This window comes from Pteronotus mesoamericanus, unplaced genomic scaffold (genome assembly GCF_021234165.1).
Source record: "Pteronotus mesoamericanus isolate MK-2021 breed Mesoamerican mustached bat unplaced genomic scaffold, CSHL_Meso_final contig_20, whole genome shotgun sequence".
Classification (NCBI taxonomy): Eukaryota; Metazoa; Chordata; class Mammalia; order Chiroptera; family Mormoopidae; genus Pteronotus; species Pteronotus mesoamericanus.
This window is the reverse complement of record NW_026555085.1, coordinates 93,084,164-93,104,694: the sequence shown is the minus strand read 5'-3', so window position 1 is coordinate 93,104,694 and position 20,531 is coordinate 93,084,164. Positions and strand designations below refer to the sequence as shown.

The 20,531-nt window shown below is 42.7% G+C and overlaps 1 protein-coding gene across 3 annotated transcripts in view; it reads right to left on the bottom strand.

Moving 5' to 3' along the window:
• The window catches only part of SASH1 (SAM and SH3 domain containing 1), a 209,595-nt gene that overhangs the window by 45,079 nt on the left and 143,985 nt on the right, over nt 1-20,531 (bottom strand). For all 3 annotated transcript variants that reach the window (XM_054570086.1, XM_054570085.1, XM_054570088.1), the window contains 3 exons: nt 19,748-19,834; nt 17,315-17,427; nt 10,376-10,477 (listed from right to left, as the gene is read on the bottom strand). In XM_054570086.1, the coding sequence (XP_054426061.1) occupies nt 10,376-10,477; nt 17,315-17,427; nt 19,748-19,834 (302 nt within the window). The remainder of the gene's footprint in view (nt 1-10,375; nt 10,478-17,314; nt 17,428-19,747; nt 19,835-20,531) is intronic.

Here is a 20,531-nt window from a genome sequence, read left to right as displayed (position 1 = left end):
AAGGAATGGAAAGAAATGATTCCTGACAGTTGCTTCACTCTATAAAATAATTTAGTGAGAACATAAATTCAATTAAATGAGACTGCAGAGACAAGATGAAAAACATGAATATATACTTAAAAATTGCAGTCATAAGAAAATAGATTGCCCTGGCTGGTGTGGCTCAGTGGACTGAGTGCTGACCTACAAACAGAAAAGTCGCTGGTTTGATTCCCAGCCAGGTCCCCAGTTGGGGGCATGCCAGAGGCAGCCAATCAATGGATCTCTTGCACATTGATGTTTCTCACTAAAAATAAATGAAATATTTAAAATTTATATTTAAAAAAGAGAGTAGATCAAAAGAACCAATTATAACCAATTTTAATTAAATGTGTACATAAGAATGAGCAAAGAATAGAACCCAGAAGTTAAAATACTGATACTGAGAAAAGCTGTATTATTTGAATCCACTTTCTCTTATGACCCAGGTTTTAAGACAGATCCAGCTCTTTACCTGGGGCTTTGCCCTGCTGCCCCCTCTACCTGGCCTCTCACTCCCTCTGGTGAATTCTCGCTGGGTTCCAGCCGCCTTCTCCGGGAAGGCTTCCACACCCCCTCGCTGGGGCTCCCAGGACTTGGGGACATGTGTGCGTACTTCCGGCACTACACAGAAACACCCCAGTTAAGACCCCACTCATGCCGTCCATTTGTGTGCCTCTCCGTCTCAAATACAAGCTCCTTGTGTATAGGAACCGGCAGGCAGTAGGACCTGAATAGATGCACAATGTATAAATAAAAGAGTGTTCAAGATGATGTCCTTTCACCTACACTCTGGATCAAAAGTGCAAGGTAAGAAGCGTCCTGTTAGGACGTGAACACGCAATGCTGCCAACATCCTACTAGTAATAGCACCATCACCATTAGGACATCCATCAGAAGGTGTGGTCTGGCACACAGAGGGAGAGGGGCAGGGAGAGAGAAGAGAACAAAGGGATATTTCTACAGAAATTACTTTGTGACTAATTTGTATTTGGTTGTTAAAATATTGCTTTTCAAATGAATGTCACTGTCTGATCACTGACTACAGTGCTAAGAGTTTTGACAGAATGGTAACTGGGGGGGGTCTTAAAATTCACATGGGCCGTAAAGGGACAGGCGGCCCATGCCTTCAGCCAGTCAGCTCAAGCTGTAGGTGGCCCTCAGCCAGGCTCCCACTCAGGCACCACAACAGGGCCCAAGTATCTCTCCAACCAACCTACCCACTATCTGAGATCTGTCATTAGGAATTAACCTGTGATGAATCAACAGCCTTAAACAAGTGACAGAAATCCTCTCTTACCGTCAGCCCCCTGAGGTTACTGCCGAGACCAAAGTAAGAAACTGACATTGCAAAACCTAAATGCCAAACTTTAACCCAGATTCTATCACAGACATTTGTACATAGATATAATCAGCTAGCAGGGGAATGCGGTATGTCCTGTTTGCCATTCAGGTATTAGGTTGAACAAATGAAATTGCCACTTTTACAGTTCAAAAGCTAGTATCTCCAGTTTCACATGGCTCAACCTACTAAGAGAAATGAGAGAAACAACAGACCAGAGTGTATCAAAAGGTATCTTAAATGTAAAATTTTTCAAAAATAGGTACCCGAGTATTTTGTTGTGTGGTACCTGGGTATTTTGCCGTTATTTATTTTTGTTCATGGGGCCCTGTGTGTGTTGAGGTGAGCCAGCAGGCAGCACCTTCTACTCCCTGCAACTGTACAAACCAGCAGAGACAGAGATGTGCCTGGTTAGTCTGCTGGGTGCAAAGAGCAAGGTTTCCAGTTATTTCTGGGGAAGCCGAAGGCATGCCCTCCAACCCAACAGGTATGGATGCCCATACTCACACGGGCGATGGGACGACCTTAATTAGCACTAGATGACCCTAGAGAGTTTCTGTACAATTAATTGCTTCTTCTTCCCAAATAGCACTCCTAAGGCCAAACACACTAACTGAAATCATGTCGGATTCCCCCCCCCCCCGCCGACTCTAGACCCACTTACATAACAATACCTTCTGAAACAGAAAATAAACTGATTGCATGATTGGTAAAAGCATAATCAAGTGAACACGCACTATGTACATTAAGCTTTCTGACAACTCTAGCCTATCTGCTGTTAAGTATAAGCATTGCTACCATGTTAATGGTATGTACCAAAGTAGCACTTCTACAGGAACCCAAGTATTTTAAGAGTAGCAGTTAACGGAAAGGTAGAATACCTTCGTGTAACGTAACAGAAGCTGGCATTCATTGGGTATTTTGTGCCATTTCATCCTTGCAACACCCATATGGGATAGAGAGCAAGGAAACTGAGGCACAAAGAGCTGAAGCATTTTCCCCACAGATGCAGAGTTAACAGACAGTAGAGCAGGGATCTGAACCCAGCATCTGACACAAGTCTGTGAGCGTAACCAGCCGCCTTGCCTGCCCACGCGGGGCCAACGCCTGGCTTTCCTGAGGCCAAAGCCTCCTTCTTGTCTAACTGTTTAAATAGCATGATCTTTAGGACTCACAGCAAACACATGCCTCAAACTCTGGCCCTCGTCCCAGGGTGAAGGCTGGGAATAGGAGGGTGATGTGGAATAAATGACAGGTCATCTAAGCAGTGGTTCTCAGTCAGCTGTCGGCCAGTTAGAACAACATTTTTCTCTAAGGACTTTGCTATGTATACTGTTCCAGGGGGATGTCTTTGCCGTACACTCTCACCTCCAGCTGCCGGTCGAAAGGATCATTACTTTTACTCTTCTAATGAGAATTTTAATATCCCCTTATTTTACTATCATTTTAGTCTCAAAATCACTTTTATTAAAATTAAGAGTAATATTTCTTCCTTTGCATTCCCACCCAGCCAAATAAAAAAGAAAAAATTATAGAAATTATCCATAAAAGTGAATAATCACCTGAAGGCTTTAAGTATGTACTAGAAGACAAGAATCAATAAAAGTTGTTTTAAACTCACCTACATTTAGAAAGATTTAGAAAAGTGTTAATTTCTCAAGCACATTGTAACAAAGCATGTTATAAAGAATCACTGGTACGTGTCCCAAGGACACCCAGTATAAATGCCCTGTGGTGAATTACTGCTAGGCCATGTTTCTCTCTCTTTCTCCTGGTCATATTACAAGTCAAATGGGTAAAGCTCTTCCTCTATTCAAGGAATAAAGAGCTGAAGCACACATCCTGCCGCCCTGTGTTCCATTGTAGCTAAGACAACCATTCAAGCTTCAACAAGGAGAACCATTTTCTAGCCCCGATCAATACCGACCTTGCCAATTAGAATCCTTTTAAGCTCCAACCTATATATTAAGAATTAAGGCGGGGGGAGGATTCTGTAGCAAAAGAGATTTAAAAAAAGTAAAGCAGTTTATTTAGGAATATAAGTTATTTTTATGCTTGGACTTTACCCTCTTAAATTTTCTTATAAAACACAATAATGTAAGAGCCTATAAAAGTAAAAGGAAGGTCAGCCATTTTCATGTAGATACCTTTACTATACCTACGTGCCAACTCTAATACTGTGGTATCTGTGAATCCTCTCATGATTTATACACCTAGTAAATCTTCTCTCAAAGTCAGCAAAAATATGAAAATCCTGTATTTTTTCAATTGCTGAGAATACCTAAAGGTGGATGAAATTTTTGTATATTCATCCAGCATCATCATTTTTTAAGTTTTCTTTAGGGATCAGATGTCCCCAAATGAGAAACCTAATGATACTTGGTTTATTTGTATTCTTTGGAATATAAAAAAATAAAATTTCTGATATATTTATTTTATAGACATTGTCTAGAAGTTCAACCTGGTTTAAAAAAAAAAACATTCAAAATAGCCAACACTTTCAAAATCTGGCTCAACCCCGAATACCTAATATCTAAAAAAGGCACCGTGGACAGAGGCAGGACACACTGCTCTGCTCCCAAGGGTCACCTCGTGGGCCCGAGCTCTGTTCTTCCCATCTTCTGTACTAAGTGACTGAACTGTTAGCCTTTCCTTTGGCCATAACAGAAATTAAGCCACCAAGAAAGCAACCTTGTGGAAGGCTCCCCTGGCTTTCAGCACATTATCTTTTAGGAAGTTCTAGGTTAGACTAAGGCTACGGCAACCTTTCCTACCAGAACCTGAAACTTGAAATCTCTGGCTTAAAGACAATGGCTGCTGTTCTCTGTGAGCCTAAGTAAAATCCGTCTGCTGGCAGGAGACAAGTTTATGGTTTATAATTTTAGAAAGCCCCAAAAGATTTAACGATCTTGCATTATGCCACCCAAAACATCTCATAATACGGGGATATTTCAGTTGAGACCTTGAAAGACCTCAATCAAGGAAACACTCACTTAAAATAGTATTTTGCAAAAAGTGGAAAAAGTAAACCACCTGGCGCTCTGTCTCTCTGTTACCCAGAATTTTAAACACAGTTCAATCACATGGCTCCCCTGTATCTCAAACCAGGTTCATGGCAAAGATATATTTATAGGGGGAAAGAAAGCTATAAAGAGATGCACACATTGATGTAAGGTATTATTATAACACCGCAGTTATGACATTATTATAGCATTCTATGCACAAATATTTTCCAGCTCTGAATTTCCCCAAGTGTAAAAGTATTCAGTTATGAAATGATGACTCGCCTTACAAAATAACTCAGTCACAAAATAGTTCACCATCGTTGCTTCATCCTAGCAAGGAGCTCCAGCTACAGAAACACAATTCCAACTTTCTCTGCAACATATTCTATGTGATGTGGAACAGTTGAATGGGACCAAAATCGTTGTTTGCCATTGGCCTCTTAACAGTTTTGGTGCTTCATTGGCAATTTTGTTACTCTAATTTTTCTTTAGACATTACATATTAAAAAAAATAACTTAGCACCATAATCAAATACTTTGCAATTTGACATTTTTTGGAAAGATGCTTCTTTGCTACAAGCATTTTCATTAATATTTAAGCACCAGGTACAGATCACCAACTCTTAAGTGCAGATTTTGTAGAAACATAGAAGCTATGATTTACTCAAACTTATGGCCTGAGAAAAGAAGTATAAACCCCAAAGAGGGACAGCATAATTTCCTCCAGCATTTTGTTAACCAGAAGGTAAAATGAACCTGAAGGCACAAAGTTGAACGCTTAAAATGAGAACTCTTATAACTTTATCCTGAAGGAGGCAAACAAAAACAAAACATACAGAAAAAAAAATGAAAAAAAAAAAAACAAAAACCAAAACCAAAACCAAAAACAAAACCCTATTAAAACAAACATTCAGATATTTACAAGGAAACAAGTAAAGTACTCAGCCGGAAACTCTTTTTAACAACTCGAACACTCGCAACAGAAGTTTATTATTAGTGAAAAGCAGCAAAGAAGACATTCTCTTCTGGCAAAGACAGAGCTATTTTTCACTTCCCTTGGTCACTATCTTTAGTACTTTACATTCTTGGAAACCAGGAATGTGAATATGGATTTATTGTGAAGCAACACGCAATTATCTAATGCCAGTTATGGGGGTGGGGAAAGCCTGTGAAATCAATGCAAATGAAATCCTAAAGCATGACAGACATCAATATAGGCATTGAGGTCTGGTGACAAAGGCCTTATGGTCCCTGAAACTTCCATGGCCTGGGCATTCCCGACTAAGGCCAGTGAGCTATTTACATCTCAGTACAGAAAAGAATCGATAGAAAATGGAAAAACCCTGGCTTTCACACAAAAGATAATCAAAGTGCCTAACCCACGGCGGCCGCAGTGGGACATGGGGGAATTATCTGAAATTAATTACTCTGTTCTCAGGCAAATCTGGAAAAATTGAGAAGGAATATTTTGGATGGAGTTTCTTGCTGAGTCTCTGTAAAAGCACAGGACAGACGACCGTCAGGGTAAGAGGAGTGAGAGTCACGTACGTAAGGATCCCAACCCAGTTCAAGCCAACTTCAGTGTCCGTGGCGGCGGGCTGTATAATGGCCAGCGTGACTGGAAGGGGCCGTGGTGTCTGCAGAGAGTCAGCTAGCACAATACACAGGGTAAACAATACTGCTCCAGCACACTCTCTCGGTCGCTGAATAGTCACTCTTTACCTACATCCCTCCGCAGAAGGAGACATCATTCTTTGGACTCGCACGGGACACCCTAACCTTTTGGCATCTCTGGGCCACACTGGAAAAAGAAGGGTTGTCTTGGGCCACACATTAAATATACAAACACTAACAAAAACTGATGAGGAAAAAAAGGTTTTAAGTAAATTTATGATTTAGCATTGGGCCTCATTCATAGCCATTCTAGGCTGCAGGCTGTGGGTTGGACACCCCCGTGTAGAGCTTCTGGAAGACTGTGCTAATTGGAGGAAGCATATGGCATTCCTGGCCCTTTGTCCAATTTTTGAGCCATCTATGAAGGCACAGTTTGCTAAAAAGCTAACAGAGCAAGTGTGCACGTGGTATGTTGAGTCTCTGTGGGGGTGATTTTACCCCCTGCGCTGCAGTGACTGTGTGCATGTCAGGGCACGTCTGTCCGTTTCTCCTGCATGTCTCCTTTGGATCCCAAATGTCTAGCACCGTGCCTGCCTGGTACATAGCAAGCACTTTGTAGATGTCCCCTAAACCAACAAAGAATTGCTCAAGGAATGAAATGCCTACCCTTTAAGAACCCATTTCATCCTGACAGTTTACGTCAAGGTGGTGGTTCTGATTCACAGCCTAAAAGGAGTCCAACAAACCCGTATTTAATGCTTTCTTAGCGGCTTGTTCAAAATGCCTACTAAATTTATATTAACTTTTTCCTAGGGAGACAAGCCTCTCTCCTTGCCGTCTAAGTGGGTGGGGTTTTATGACAGTCTTGGTTCTCTGAATGGACAGTCTTATCACCGCTCCTTGACTCAGATGCTTTTAATCAGGACAGTGCACTGTGAGTCTGATAGTAAAGGACCCACTATAGACAACTGGGTCTTTGTGTTCTTCTCCGAGTTGGGTTTGACTCACATTAGCCCTGAGTAGTGCACTTATTCTTCATCATTCCTTAGGTTCATAATTTACATTTATATTACATTAGTCTTTAGGAGTTGGGAATAAGAGACCCAAAAAGGCACACTGAAAACCACGGACATGGTTCTTTTGATTACCTCATAGTCCCAGGACATGCTGCTGGCTACTATACAATACATTTATTATTATAAATGGCAACATCTTGGTCACTTTCACACAACAGCGAACCAAGTAGAGGCTTCGAAATTAATAATCTTTTTTTTTTCTTAGCTGCCATGGAAATCTGGTGCTTGATTCCAGAAATCATGGAGAAGTAGGTAGTAGGAGGGTTTTATGTACTTCTGATAAGCCATCATTTGTTGCTCAGATGCAAAGAACGGCAAAGACTGAGTGTAGTTGCAAAACATAAAACATGTTCTAAAGCAGCCAGGAAGGATGAACATTCAAATACAACTTTGTGCATTCAACATTTTTCAAACATGCTGTACGAGCTGACACTAAGTGAGGCACTCACTAGAGGCACACAGTAACACAGCGTGCCTTTCCTGCTCAAGGAGCTCACAATTTCCAAGGAGAAAGGAACATGTACCATTTATTCTGGTCCTCTAGGGCAAATTTAGGCTTCATGTCTACATCTAGTCTTGCAAAGCACAGACTAGGACACAATCAACTACACAAGAGGAGGTTAAAGAAAGTTTCACAGGGGAGAAGGCAGCTGGGCTTCACCTTGCAGGAGGCACAGGTGTACACCTGAATACGTTTTAGGGGGAGGAAATTACATGAATGAAAGCAAAAAGAGTGAAAATACAAGCTGTATTCAGTAACATGCAGTGTCCAGTGTGGCTGGAGGGGGACTTCCTGGGGGAGGAGCGGACAGATGAGAGTGGAGAAATTGATTAAAGCAAGATCACATCCGGTTTTGGATGTGCCAAAAACTTTGGGAATGTACCTGATAGAACTAGAAAATAACCAGGCCCCCCCCCTTTTTTTTTTTTTAACAACAACACAAGATTGCAAGGAAAAAGGGTGTGTTTCAGAAATATGACTGGCTGCATGGGTCATAGGTGGAAGGCAAAAGGCTGACGACATGAAGGCCAGTTGCTTCTAGATTGTAAGGAACAGATGACCAAACAAACAGAACAACTCTGTAACAGAAGACTTCACAGTTTGATGATGACACCATGGAATGTAAGTTTGCAACTCTGGAATCTTAATTCCTAAAATCTCTATGGAACTCCTAGTTTAAGAAGCACTGCTCTCATTAAAGCAGCGTGAATAACAAAAGACTCCAACATGGGAAATAAAAAGTAAGATTATCTCTGTTCATAGGTGACATGATCTTATCTGTAGAAAGCCCTAAAGATTCCACATATATACACAAAAAAATATTAATGATAATAAACAAATTTAGCAATGTGTGAAAATCAGTTCCATTTTTATACTGTAACAATGAACAAATTTTAAAAAATAAGAAAAAAATTTTGTTTGCAATAGCATCAAAAGAAAAAATACTTGGGAATAAACTTAAGGACGTGAGACTTGCTGAACACTGAAAACCACAAAAATTGTTGAAAGAAATTAAAGAAGACATAAATTGAAAGGTATCCTGTGTTTGTGGATTAGAAGACTTCATATTGTTAAGATGAAAATACTACCCAAATTGGTCTGCAGATCCAGTGCTAACCCTGTTAAAATCCAATGACTTTTTCTTTTTTGCAGAAATAGAAAAACCCATCCTAAAATGCACATGAAATCTTCAAAGACCTCAATAGACAAAACAATCTGAAAATGAAGATTTAAGTTGGAGAGCTCACAATTTCCAATCTTGACACTTACTACAAAGCTATATTAATCAAAACAGTATGACACTAACAAAAGAATGGACACATAAACTAATGGAATAAATAGAAATCCCAGAAATAAACCCTTATATTTGGTCAATGAATTTTCAAAAAGGGTGCCAAGACCATTTAACGGGAAAAATATAGTTTTTTCAACAAATGGTTCAGGAAAACTGGATATCTACCTGCAAAAGAATGAAGCTGGACCCATATATTACATCATATGCAAACATTAACTTAAAATGGGTCAAAGCACTAAAATTACAAAACTCTTAAAATGAAAATATAGGAGAAAATCTTGATGACTTTGGATTTGGCAATGATTTCTTGGATATGATACCAAAAGTACAGGCAACAAAAGAAACGTGGACTATGAAGAGAGTGAAAAGGCAACCCATAGAATGGGAGACAATATTTACAAATCATGTATCTGATAAGAGATAAATACCCAGAATGTCCACAACAACCAACAACAAAACAAACAACCCAATTCAAGAATGGGCAAATAACCTGAATAGACAGTCGTCCAAGGATACACAAACGGCCAATAAGCACATACAAGATGCTCAACATCTCAGTCATTATGGGAATGCAAATCAAAATGACAATGAGATACTAGTTCACCCCCATTTGGATGACTATTAGCCAAAAAAGGGGGAGAGAGATAAAAAGTTTTGGTATGAATAGAGAAATTGGAACTGTTGTGCATTGTGGCCAGGAAGGTAAAATGATATAGTCACTATGAAAAACAGTATGGAGGCTCCTCAAAAAAGTTAAACTCAGAATTACCTTATGATTCAGAAATTACACTCGTAGGTATCCTTTGGGTATCCAAAGGAACTGACCGCAGAGACCCAGGTACTTGCATGCCAATGAGCACAGCAGCATTGTTCACAATAGCCAAAGAGCAGAAACAGCCAAGTGTCCATAAACAGATGAATGGATAAAAAAAATGTGGTTTTTATGTACAGTGGAATCAGTATTCCACTTATTCATACATCAACAAGAATGAAGGTCTAATATATGCTGCAACATAAACCTTGAAAACATTGTGCTAAGTGAAATAAACCAGACCCAAAAGGACAAATATTTTATGATTTCACTTATATGAGGTACCTGGAATAGTAAAATTCACAGAGACAGAAGGTAGAATGGTGGTTTCCAGGGGCTGTGCGGAGAGGAAACTATGGAATTATTGTTCGATGGTTATGGAATTTGTTACAGATGATGAAAAAGATGGTTGCACAGCAATGTGACTATACTTAATACTGCTGCACTGAACTCTTAAAAATGCTTATAATGGTAAATTTGAAGTTATATATATGCTACTACAACTAGAAAAAACCCAGCATGAATAGCACTATTCGTACTACATGTGTTTCTACTGGGTAAAGAATACTGAGTTAACATGTAAGAAGAAGCACTCCATTTCAGCTCCTGGTGGGAGCTGAGAATTGCTAGAAGAAATCGTGGGGCTGAAATTGTGCAGACTGCCCCCTCTTAGCAGAGGGGATCAAGATTTGTCGAAGAGAAAGCAAACTTACATTGCAGTTGGATGAGCCGTCAAATGTCGGGCAAGAACTGTCGGGCCAGTCGGTGGGGTCCAGGGCAGCTGACTGCCGGTGCTGAGCCTCGTACTCCTTGAGCTGCCACAAGAGGAAACGGAAGATTGAAATGGAAATAAGGGCCAGCACTGTCTACCAAGCAGCAGAGAGAGCATTTTGGCACCTTTTTCATGCCATTGTTGCACAAAGTGCCAGCCAAACAAAGGTCTCAGAGTCAAAAGACCCACTCTGTGTCCTGTGGGTTTTCATCTAAATTAAACCAACACAACCAGCTCTTTGTATTCTATTATCCCAAAAAGAACCTCACCCCCCCCCCCAACACACATCAAAACTTATCTTTCACAGTTCAACTGTAAATTCTAAAAAAAAAAAAAGTGGTCTACAGTTTGGCCTCAAATTACCTCTCTTTGTAGGACACACAATGCCAGTAGACTATGAACATTTGGGCAAAACAGATGGAAGCCTGAACCTGATTTTTAAATATCACTTGCTTTTCTTGTTCTAGACTGCTTCAAGTTATCAGGTCAGTGTCCTTACCTGATAAATACAGTGGGGCTTACTTGGGACACTTGTGGATGAGAGGAAAGGAACAAGGGATCTAGAATATGTGCAGAGGTGCTTAAAGTTGGGGGTTTAGAAACAAGGTTTCTCCTTTTTTGAAAAACACAGGAAGTGACATGTTGTAGGAAATTATCAAATGGAATGCAGCAGAATTAGATAAAGGAGCCTTCTGAACGGCTAATGGTGCATTTTCATAAAACACACAGAAATGTAACTCTGTTATATCATACGATGAAACTGTCATTGCATTAAAATTCAACTATAAAGCGGTTTTTATATATGAATTTTAAGACACTGATCAAATCATGTTCCATGAGTAAAGCCACCAAAAAACCAGAAGCGATCCAACCTGACAGCCGAGGCGATGGGGCAACACCGTCCTCAACCGCTGGGGCTATGTGGGTGGGTATGGCCAAGCCGCCAAACTGACAATAGCCTTCTCACAACTTTCCAAAGCATTGCTTCTCCTCCGGAATCCTTTTCTGTGTACACATGTGACTGGAGGTGCACAGGGCAGGGGGGCACTCAGTACTGATTAATGGGTAAGAGCTTAGTTGCAGAACCAGACACCAGCTGAGGAGCCCGTGGGCAAAGTATTAACCGCCTGAGCCTCAGTCCCTCCTCCATCAGAAAAATGGGGATGACAGTAAGTCCGTCTCATGGGACTGTTGCCAGAATTGAGATAAAACAGCAAAGCTCTTAGCGCACTGCATCTATGCCAGAGATGTATTATCCAGCATTATTATCATCACGCTGTGGTTGCAGATAAATGAGAGCTCAAAGTTCAGTCTCCAGGTATTTGCTCTTTTGCTATTAGCAGCAGTAATCTCATTTTAATCTTTCTAGGGTATTAGGGCAATAGTGTGGTTCTACTTTTTGTAGTTCACTGAAGTTACATATTAGAATGCTCTCTCCTTCCAGATATATTAGTTTCTGCAAGGCTACATTCTAGCTGTATTCCGAACAGCTGCCAGCTGAACAATGGGGTTGGCGCTTCCTCTCTCCCGGTCTTGTGTTCCGCTTTTATACACAACTTGAGCCCCAGCTCCTAGGAGCCATGAAACAAACTTCATTGTTGAAAACAAGGCAAATTCCTAATTAGTCAATCATAAACAGAATTTATATTTTTCTTCTGCCATCTGTCCATTTCCTTGTATCATTTCCTTTGGAGGGCAAGAGTACCTGCATTTCTCCAGATGTAGATTTACATCTGTGTCCTACCCAAATTTGCCACTTATTTAATTGTCCTAATTTCAAAAGGCTGCATGTTTTATGAGAGATCCTGTTACAAAACACAGTCCCTAAAATGTTCTTCTTATTTTTTTAATCCTCACCCGAGGACGTTTCTTTTTCTTTTTCATTGCTTTTAGAGAGACAGGCAGGAAGAGAGGGAGAGAGAGAAACATGGATGTGAAAGAGCAACACCAGCTGGTTGCCTCCTGTACACGTCCCAGCCCAGGGATCAAACACACAGCTTTTTGGTGTAGGGGATGATGCTGCAACCAACTGAGCCACACCGGCCAGGGTTCTAAAATGTTTTAAAGGGAAGGAAACCCTGGTTTCATTTATATAATTTTATTTTTTTATATGCCACTCTGCCCCTGAAGAAGTTATGACTTAAATATAATTTCATGAAGAAAAGACAACTGTTAATTTAATTTGAGAATTTATATATTTAAAGCAAATTTATAGAGTTTTAATTTAATTCCAGAACTTTAAAAATAATGACATTTTACTCTGTGTGTGTGTGTGTGTGTGTGTGCGTGTGTCTGAGGAGAAAGTCCTCCCCTAACCCCTGCCTTCCTAGCCTGACGGCTTTCTTGTGCTTGGAGTCTATGCCATGATTCTTACAGGGGCGGGCCATCTTTACTAGATTAATGCATATTCTACCTTGAAGATTTCTAGGGAGAGAGATTCCAGAATGTTCCCATTCCTAAGAGCACTTACTGTAAAGAACATTATATTACATCTCCTCCAAATCCCCGCCAGCTGCAGTTCTAACTCATTTCCTTTCATTCTGTCCTCAGTTGAGATTAAAACAAAACACTCTCCAGTACATCCTCAAGATGTACTGTTTAATAATCCCTCATATATACTTGAGGAAACCGATTAAACTCTTTTCTGCTTCTTCTCTGAGATAAATCCTTTCCCATTTCACCCCATGGGACCTATTTAAAAAAAAACACAAAAAACCAACACCTTAATCACTTTGTTGCTTTCCTATGGACTCTCTCCATGAGCCTCTCTCATTGGCCAAATTTCTGGGATTGACACTCAATAGCTGCTACAAGGGAATAATTCGACAACACATATCAATTCCCAGTTCATGGTGTTGTTCTCTAGTCCACCAGACGCCCAGGCTCCCTTTACAAAACCGTTCGTTCGCCTGCTCCCCGGTTCCTGCAGAGACGGGCTCACATCATCCCTCTGCTCCGGAGAACTACCCTTGGCTGACAAGGCACTGTCTCCCCGGAGGTGCCCAGAGACTGCTCCCTCCTCCCCATCAGGCTGCAGCCTCTTTTTCTCTGGCAGGACAAGTCCTATAATGTCCCTCACCTCCCAGGGCTCCCCCTCCCCAGGGATGTGGGCTGAGCCTAGCCTTCTCCTGAAACCCCATTTCTGTCCTCTGCCTCTCCTACTTCCCTCTCTCGATGAGATGTTTCTCCTGAAAGCTACGCCTAAGAATCCCCATCTCAGGCCCTGCTTCCAGGAACCTGATGGAAGACCCTGGCCTTAAGAAAAGTTCACCATGCCAAACAATCAGTCAAGTCAGTGACAAACGTCACATGCTTTAAAAATATATATATATTGTAAGGACTTCAGTTTGAACTTTCATACATAATGTGACCTTGTGGAACCAGACACGTATTTATCAGATGGCTAAATATGTACTATTTTGTAATTAGATGAAGTTACATGAGCAGTCTTTAGTATTATTATGTTATTTTTTAGAAAATATTATTACATCATGGTCACAGATCTATTTCCTAGAGGCAGTTCTTCTAGATAAAATGTCAAGGGACATATTTCTGTACAACACGGCTCATCTTTGCTGGTGCCATCACGCTAAAACAACAGTGTGCTCTTTCATCCAAACCTTTACAAGTGAGTTTATTCCATACTCTCCCATCCTCACTCACACGCCACAAAAACTACCCAGATAAACGAACACCCTGTGGCTTCCAAACCTTCCAGAGCAAGTCCAAGGTTTGAATACACTAAACTTACTTGTCAAGAGGAAAATTAGCACCTGGAAATTGCGTTCTTTAAATACACCAATTACCTAGATCCTCCTAAACAATTTTTTTTGGAGCTCTACTTCCTTAAAGCATGTGTTAAGTTTTCATCATAAAACTATTAGAAAATATTTGAAATGCCATTAGATTTGACGGAACTATTTCTTTATTCAGTTAATAAAATTTTAAAAATCGTAAGTTAAGCTGCTGTCGTTTTTAAATTATACACTAAAAAAACCCCTACAAAACAAAAACCCACTGTGATTTGTTTCATAAACCTTCAAAGGCCTGTGCAACTTAAGAGTGTTTCACACATTAGTTCCTTGCAGTCTTTTTCATTTTGACCTGGGTTCCTTTTGATAACTAGGTTTTCAGGGGTATGTATCATGGAGTATACTTTACAGTGCAAAAATATTTATCAACAAGACTAAATCCATGCAAACAAAGCATAGTAGACCAACTTGTCTTCGCTGGCACACAGCCAACATTTTCCCCAATACAAGGATGTGCTGGGGGCTGTACGCAGCTCCAGGTGGCACATGGACAAACTCCCCTCCTGATGCTGGCTTGTTCTCTCAGGATTAAAGTCTGTGCGTGGGTCTTCACGCCTCTGACCGTGGGAGAAACGCACCCTGATGCGCTGGAGGAATATTCTCTTTATGGTCATTACAGGAGGTCCGAGTCTTGCTGTTTCCTTTACACAGCAATCATGTAGATCTGGATCCTTGAGCTGGTCCTAGGTCCTTAGGAAGTCTATCCTCTCTGCAGACTATTTTGTGCACTAACATTTTTCTTGAAGTGATTGCACTGCAGCCCATAAGAAGCCCTCGTAGCCACCAGTGGCTGAGGATGTACCTGCGCTGCCAAAGCAGATCACCCAGCTTCCCCTCCTTCATCTGTCCAAGGACGCCCATCGCTGTAGGCAGAACCAAGTAAAGTTTAAAGAATGTCATCAACTTTTTCTTCTGTGTTTCTGGATTGTTCTATAGAAAATACTCTTGATCTCCTGATGAGCTCCCTGCTGAGGCTTGGCCAGGCTGCACAGCTACAACCTCGGCCCAGGTGTGCACAGGGACTTGACTTCTGATTTCCTTTCCATGCAAGCAATGGCTTCCTGCTAAAATTATGTGCTCAGAAAGAGCTTCAAACAATTTTTTCTCCCCAACTTTCAAAGTATTCTGTTGTTTCTTTCTCAATTATAAAACCATGCTACCTTACGTGGACTACGTTAAGGCTATTTTTAACATTTTCTTCTGCTCCAAGAAAACAGGATTCAGCACTTCACATGCAACCCCCTTCCCAAACACAAGTGTTGTCAGACAACCTGCAACGTCTTCTGCATTCGGATCTTCATTTTCACCATGAAGAAAGGAGTGCGCCGGGTTGCTCCCCAGAAAGTGGCCTGCCTCTCAGGGTCAAGCTACCACAGGTCCCCATTTCTCATGCGCCTTTTCTAGGAACTCAAATGGACTTTTCCCAAATGGGATGGCGCATTCAGGAAATAGAACTGGAGAGAAAATGCATGGTGGATGTTTCGCCCCAGCTGGTGGCCAGGCTGGGGGGTAAGAGGCGAGGTGCCGCGGGTCCGGCCAGGCTGAGGACAAAGGGGCAGGCATGGGTGATCAGCAGCACGGACAAGAGGCTGCCACCTGCCACCAGCTCCATCACTGCCCGAGGGACGCTGGAGGCGGAGGCGCCTCCGTTCCTGTGAATCGACAGCGTGGGAGAAGCCAGCAGGTGGCCATCTGGAGGTGGCCTTGGCCCTCAGGACTCCCGCTAAACCCATTCCCACCTTCCATGCCCCTCAAGTATGTTCCTGTGTTTTCGCATTGTCTCAGCAACAAATTAAACTTCTTTTTAAACTGCTGAAGTTTAGAGCCAGGGATGCTCAACTAAATTAAGTGAGCCTGTCACTGTTCCAAGGTGACAAACCTTCGAGATTCTACTCAGTGATAAAGTCATAACTCCTTCAATGGCTTTTCAGTTGACCTGAAAGTTTTCATTAATTTCTCAACCTGTCTAATTCATGACTTGTCCACACAGTAACCAACTCTTCAAAGTGAAACTCCAAGGATCAGTCAGTGTGTTGGGCAACAACAAAGTAGGAAATCTCTTAATGATTGCAATCTCACTGCCCTGAATGCTAACCCAGCGTCCTAAGGGTTAATTTGGCTTCTTTCAGTGTCTAATTTAACTCAGAGCAAAAAATATGGCACACTAACCTGTAATTAATATCTACTTAGAAGTGAAAGTAAGCAAAAAATTTGTTTTCTGAAAGTAAGCAAAATTTTAAGGCATCTCTAAAGTTTAACTTTTAGATCATTCAAAATTGAATTTGTAAAGGTATCTTAAAGAACCGATGTTTATAATGGTCGTAATATGTTTAATTTTTCTTTAGGCTTCACTTAATTTTTACCATTTATTACATTCTTAACAATCATTTTACAAGGCTTGTGCATTCTGCAATGGCATTCAGTCACTTTCCTTGTTAAATTGGTCCACCGCCCACATACATCTGCCGTTCATTCATTCATTCATTCATTCATTCATTCATTGAATAGAGAAATGTTACCTCACACCATGTAATGCTTCTATTAAGCAAATAGAATGGAATCGCTATGTTATTGGACAAGATGGGTACCTGATGACTACCAAAGTCCCATCAAAATACTACTGTGAATATATCTCTATACTCTTTGATGATCTGTCTCAGTCTCTTCACATTGCTGTAACTAATTACCGTAGACAGGCTGACTTATACACAACAGAAATTTCTCATCATTGAGGGTGAGAAGTCTGAGATCAAAGTGCTGGAAAATTTCGTGTCTGGTGAGAACCCACCTCCCAGTTCACAGCCTGCTGTCTTCTCAGCATGTGTCCTCACGTGGGAGGAGGGGGGAGAACGTACCCCGGGGCCTCTTTTAGAACGTCACCCATCCCGTTCCTGGGGGCTCCACTCTCAAGGCCTAACCACCCTACCTCCAAATACCACCCCGTTGGGCACGAGGATTTAACACATGGATTGGGCAGAGGGACAGGCACGGAAACCCAGGTCCCCAGAGCTTTCTCGGGGAGAGGAGGCCGTGTGCACCCATGTGCGAAGCGCGTCCTGCCCTCTTACCCGAGCCAGCGCCTCCTCGATGGTGATCATCTTCTCCTTGACCATCACCATCAGCTGAATCCGCTCCTCGTCACTCATAGTTATCTCACTCGCCACATAGCCCACATCTTCTCCTGGAGAGGGAAGATAAAGAAACGGCAGCAATGAAACGAGACAGCTAAACCAGAGGCCGATCCTGACTAGGTCATCCTCCAGGGCTAGGAAGAAAGAGGGTGCCATCTCATATGACTTTTCCAGGAACTCAAATGTTGTGTCTCGTTGACAGAGAACAGGCGCTCCACGGGCTGCTTCGTAGGGAACCAACAAGCCCACCTCGCTGGGGACGGGCAGCACGAACACACACGGATGTCAGAGCATTTATGATGATGGGTCTAGTGGAGGAGTCTGGGAAGAAAGCCCACAGGGAGTATGAGGTGGGCAGAGACCTAATTAAAAAACCCAGCAAGAGCGGACTGTATCCCAGACTCCTTCAGCTGAGGCTTCCTCATATCCTCCCATTTGGAAAATGCACGAGAAGAAAATGGTTGGGGGAAAAAGTGGGATGGAGCCCTCTGCTATGACGAAGGAAGGTCACAGAGTCAGCTTCGTTGCAGCCTGAGAAACCCTAGATGCCTGCCGAGCTCTCTGACTCGTGTTCCTCAGAGGATCGGTACAAATAAATAAAATCACGGATGGGAAGCATTCCGGGTCATTGGATGGGAAGTTCTGTAAATGCACACATCTGAAAGTTCCACTGGCATAAACGTTTCCAAACCATGAGGGGAACTCCACTTCCAACTTGAAACTGAAGGCAGCCAGAACCGCAGGGGAAAAGAGAATCCCGGTTAGGTTTCTCCAAGTGTTCCCCTACAAAGTAAACAGGGTGCCCACGCCCCTGACGTCTGGGGCCACGTTAGCTGCGTGCCTCTGGCCAGTGTGTGGGTAAAGGTCTGTCAGTCTGTCGGTGCAAGCAGGCTCTCATACGCACGCTGGGGGTAAGCCCTCAGATTAGTCCCTCATCCTTCTCCATCTGCCCTGTCTTCCCCATACAGGCCTCACCAGCCTGGGTGTCGCTAGGATGCTGGGCCACAGCTTAATTTGCCCTTGGCGTAAAGGGACGGGGGACAGAGGCTGCCCACACATCTGTAGGGGCCCTCCCATCAGGATCTACCCTGGAATCTATGTTCCCCTGTGTTTCCCTTTCTCATTTCCATTTTGTAACCCATCAGTCCAGACATACCGTTCAAGTTCCCTTTGCCCCTTGCCCCCCTGCACGGGAGGAACGATAGAGCGGGCTGGGTAAGGGGCAAAGCCCGCTGGTTGGACTCACGTTTCTCTCTGTGTCACCGCCAGCGGTGGCGGTTGGGGGTGGGGCGTGGGGTGCTGAGTTGGTTGGGTTTTAAAGGAAATCTACATGCTCTGGTTAACTTCCAGTGCCCTCCCGTGTTCCCTCCACCCCTTTCTCTCTCCCTCTCTCCTTTTCTTTCCCCCTAAAGACGGCTCTGTTAGAATCCAAGGTTTACTTTGAATCACAAGTGATTCTGGGTGTGTACCAGAGGAAAAACTCAGAGTGTTTAAGAATAACTCTGTTTAAGCAGGACAAATTTAAAAAGAAAAAACCCACTGAATGTCGCCAAAGAAGCCAGGTGCACTGCTGGCATGCATACTGTCTGCGTCCACTCTTCTTGTTTCCATGCGTATGAAAACCTGGAGAAGCCTTCTGAACAGGGTAGGATGCTAACATTTTGGAAAATCGAGTAATGCCAAGGGTGAGCAATGAAAAATGCTCCTGTACGAATTACCTCCCCCAGCAGGACTGGAGTCTGGAAGTGGCTTTATTGCCATTCCCCTCTGAAGGCCTGGGAGGCATAAATTATGTAACTGGGCCTCAGAGGGATGACATATTTACTTACTGTATCAACAACAACAAAGACCCAGCCAGGAGGAGGGCAAGACTCCCTTCACAAAGCAGCTCTGGACAAATTCCCATGATGTCAGACCATGAGATAGTTTCCAGGGGCAGCAACCCTGCGACCGTCCCTTCCGCAGACGAGCGTCTGAAGTTCAGAAGACGGCAAAGGCCCACGGGCGGGGCAGCGGGGAGGGTCCCCAGCTAACACACCCTCGAATTTCGGGGCCCATCTGGGAGAGTAAAGATGTGCTGGAGGTTTGGTGTGATGGAGAAACCTAAAACTTCGGTCTTTGCTGTCAGATCTATGCACAGAGAAGCCTGCCAGCTCTCCCCATTCTGTTTCCTTTGATTAAAAAAAAAAAAAAAAATCCCCACTGGGATGAAGTTTTAAAGTAATGATAGGAATGTCAGGAAGTTGAACATTTTATGGGCACATGCGATGAGTTATTCTAACTTGCAGCAACCGTTTAGATTAGAGACATAGACATCTTAACATCCGAGAGCTAAGAGGCCCTACTGTCTGCCAGCTGCTTCAGTGGTACCTTTTGAAGTCTGCCTCATTATTCCTTTCTGGTTCTTCCGGAAGTTCTGCCAGAAATACTTATTTTTCTTCTTCCAATCTCCTTTTCCTTTAAAAAAAAAAGACACAAGCAATAAACTCGTTAATAACACAAGTATAGCCCCTTCCTTCTCATTCAAAGCTTGCAAGAGTACTTTGATTTCATGAAGACAGTTTTTCACTTTCAGTTTGTGATAGACTTGAAAATGCCTATAAAGTTGTTTAAAAGAAATGCAAATTTCCTTGTAGGAAGAAATGCTGCAGTAGGGATAAGATGAGCAATAAGAAATCATCAAACAGGCAGGCAAAATATGCATTCTTATATTCTCTTTGATGTTTGTTTAACTAGTATGTCTAATTCTGCCAAGTCTCCTGGTATGTCCCCCACCCCCTTCGGTCTCAGCCACAATTAGTTCAACGAAACCACAAATAGGATACTTTTGGAAGTTCACTCTGTTTTGTTGTTACTCTTGCTGTTGATCTCCCCTGCGTTTGCTTCTGTCACCCGAGAATGAATGACAAGAATGGTTAGTACGCCCTGGGCACACGGGTCCACGGGGCGGCTCCCAGGCCTGTGGGGGGCCCCAGGCCACTTCTTCAAAGTGTGGTGCTCACACACGCCCAGCAACGACACAAGTGGGGTAGGGTTCCCAGCTCTGCGGCGTGAGGCCACCTGGTGACCTTCCTACAGCTTACCCAGGGCACAGCAGCAGAACAGCAGGCTGCCACCCTGCTGTGACATGCCCCCCTCCCCCTCCCCCCCAGGC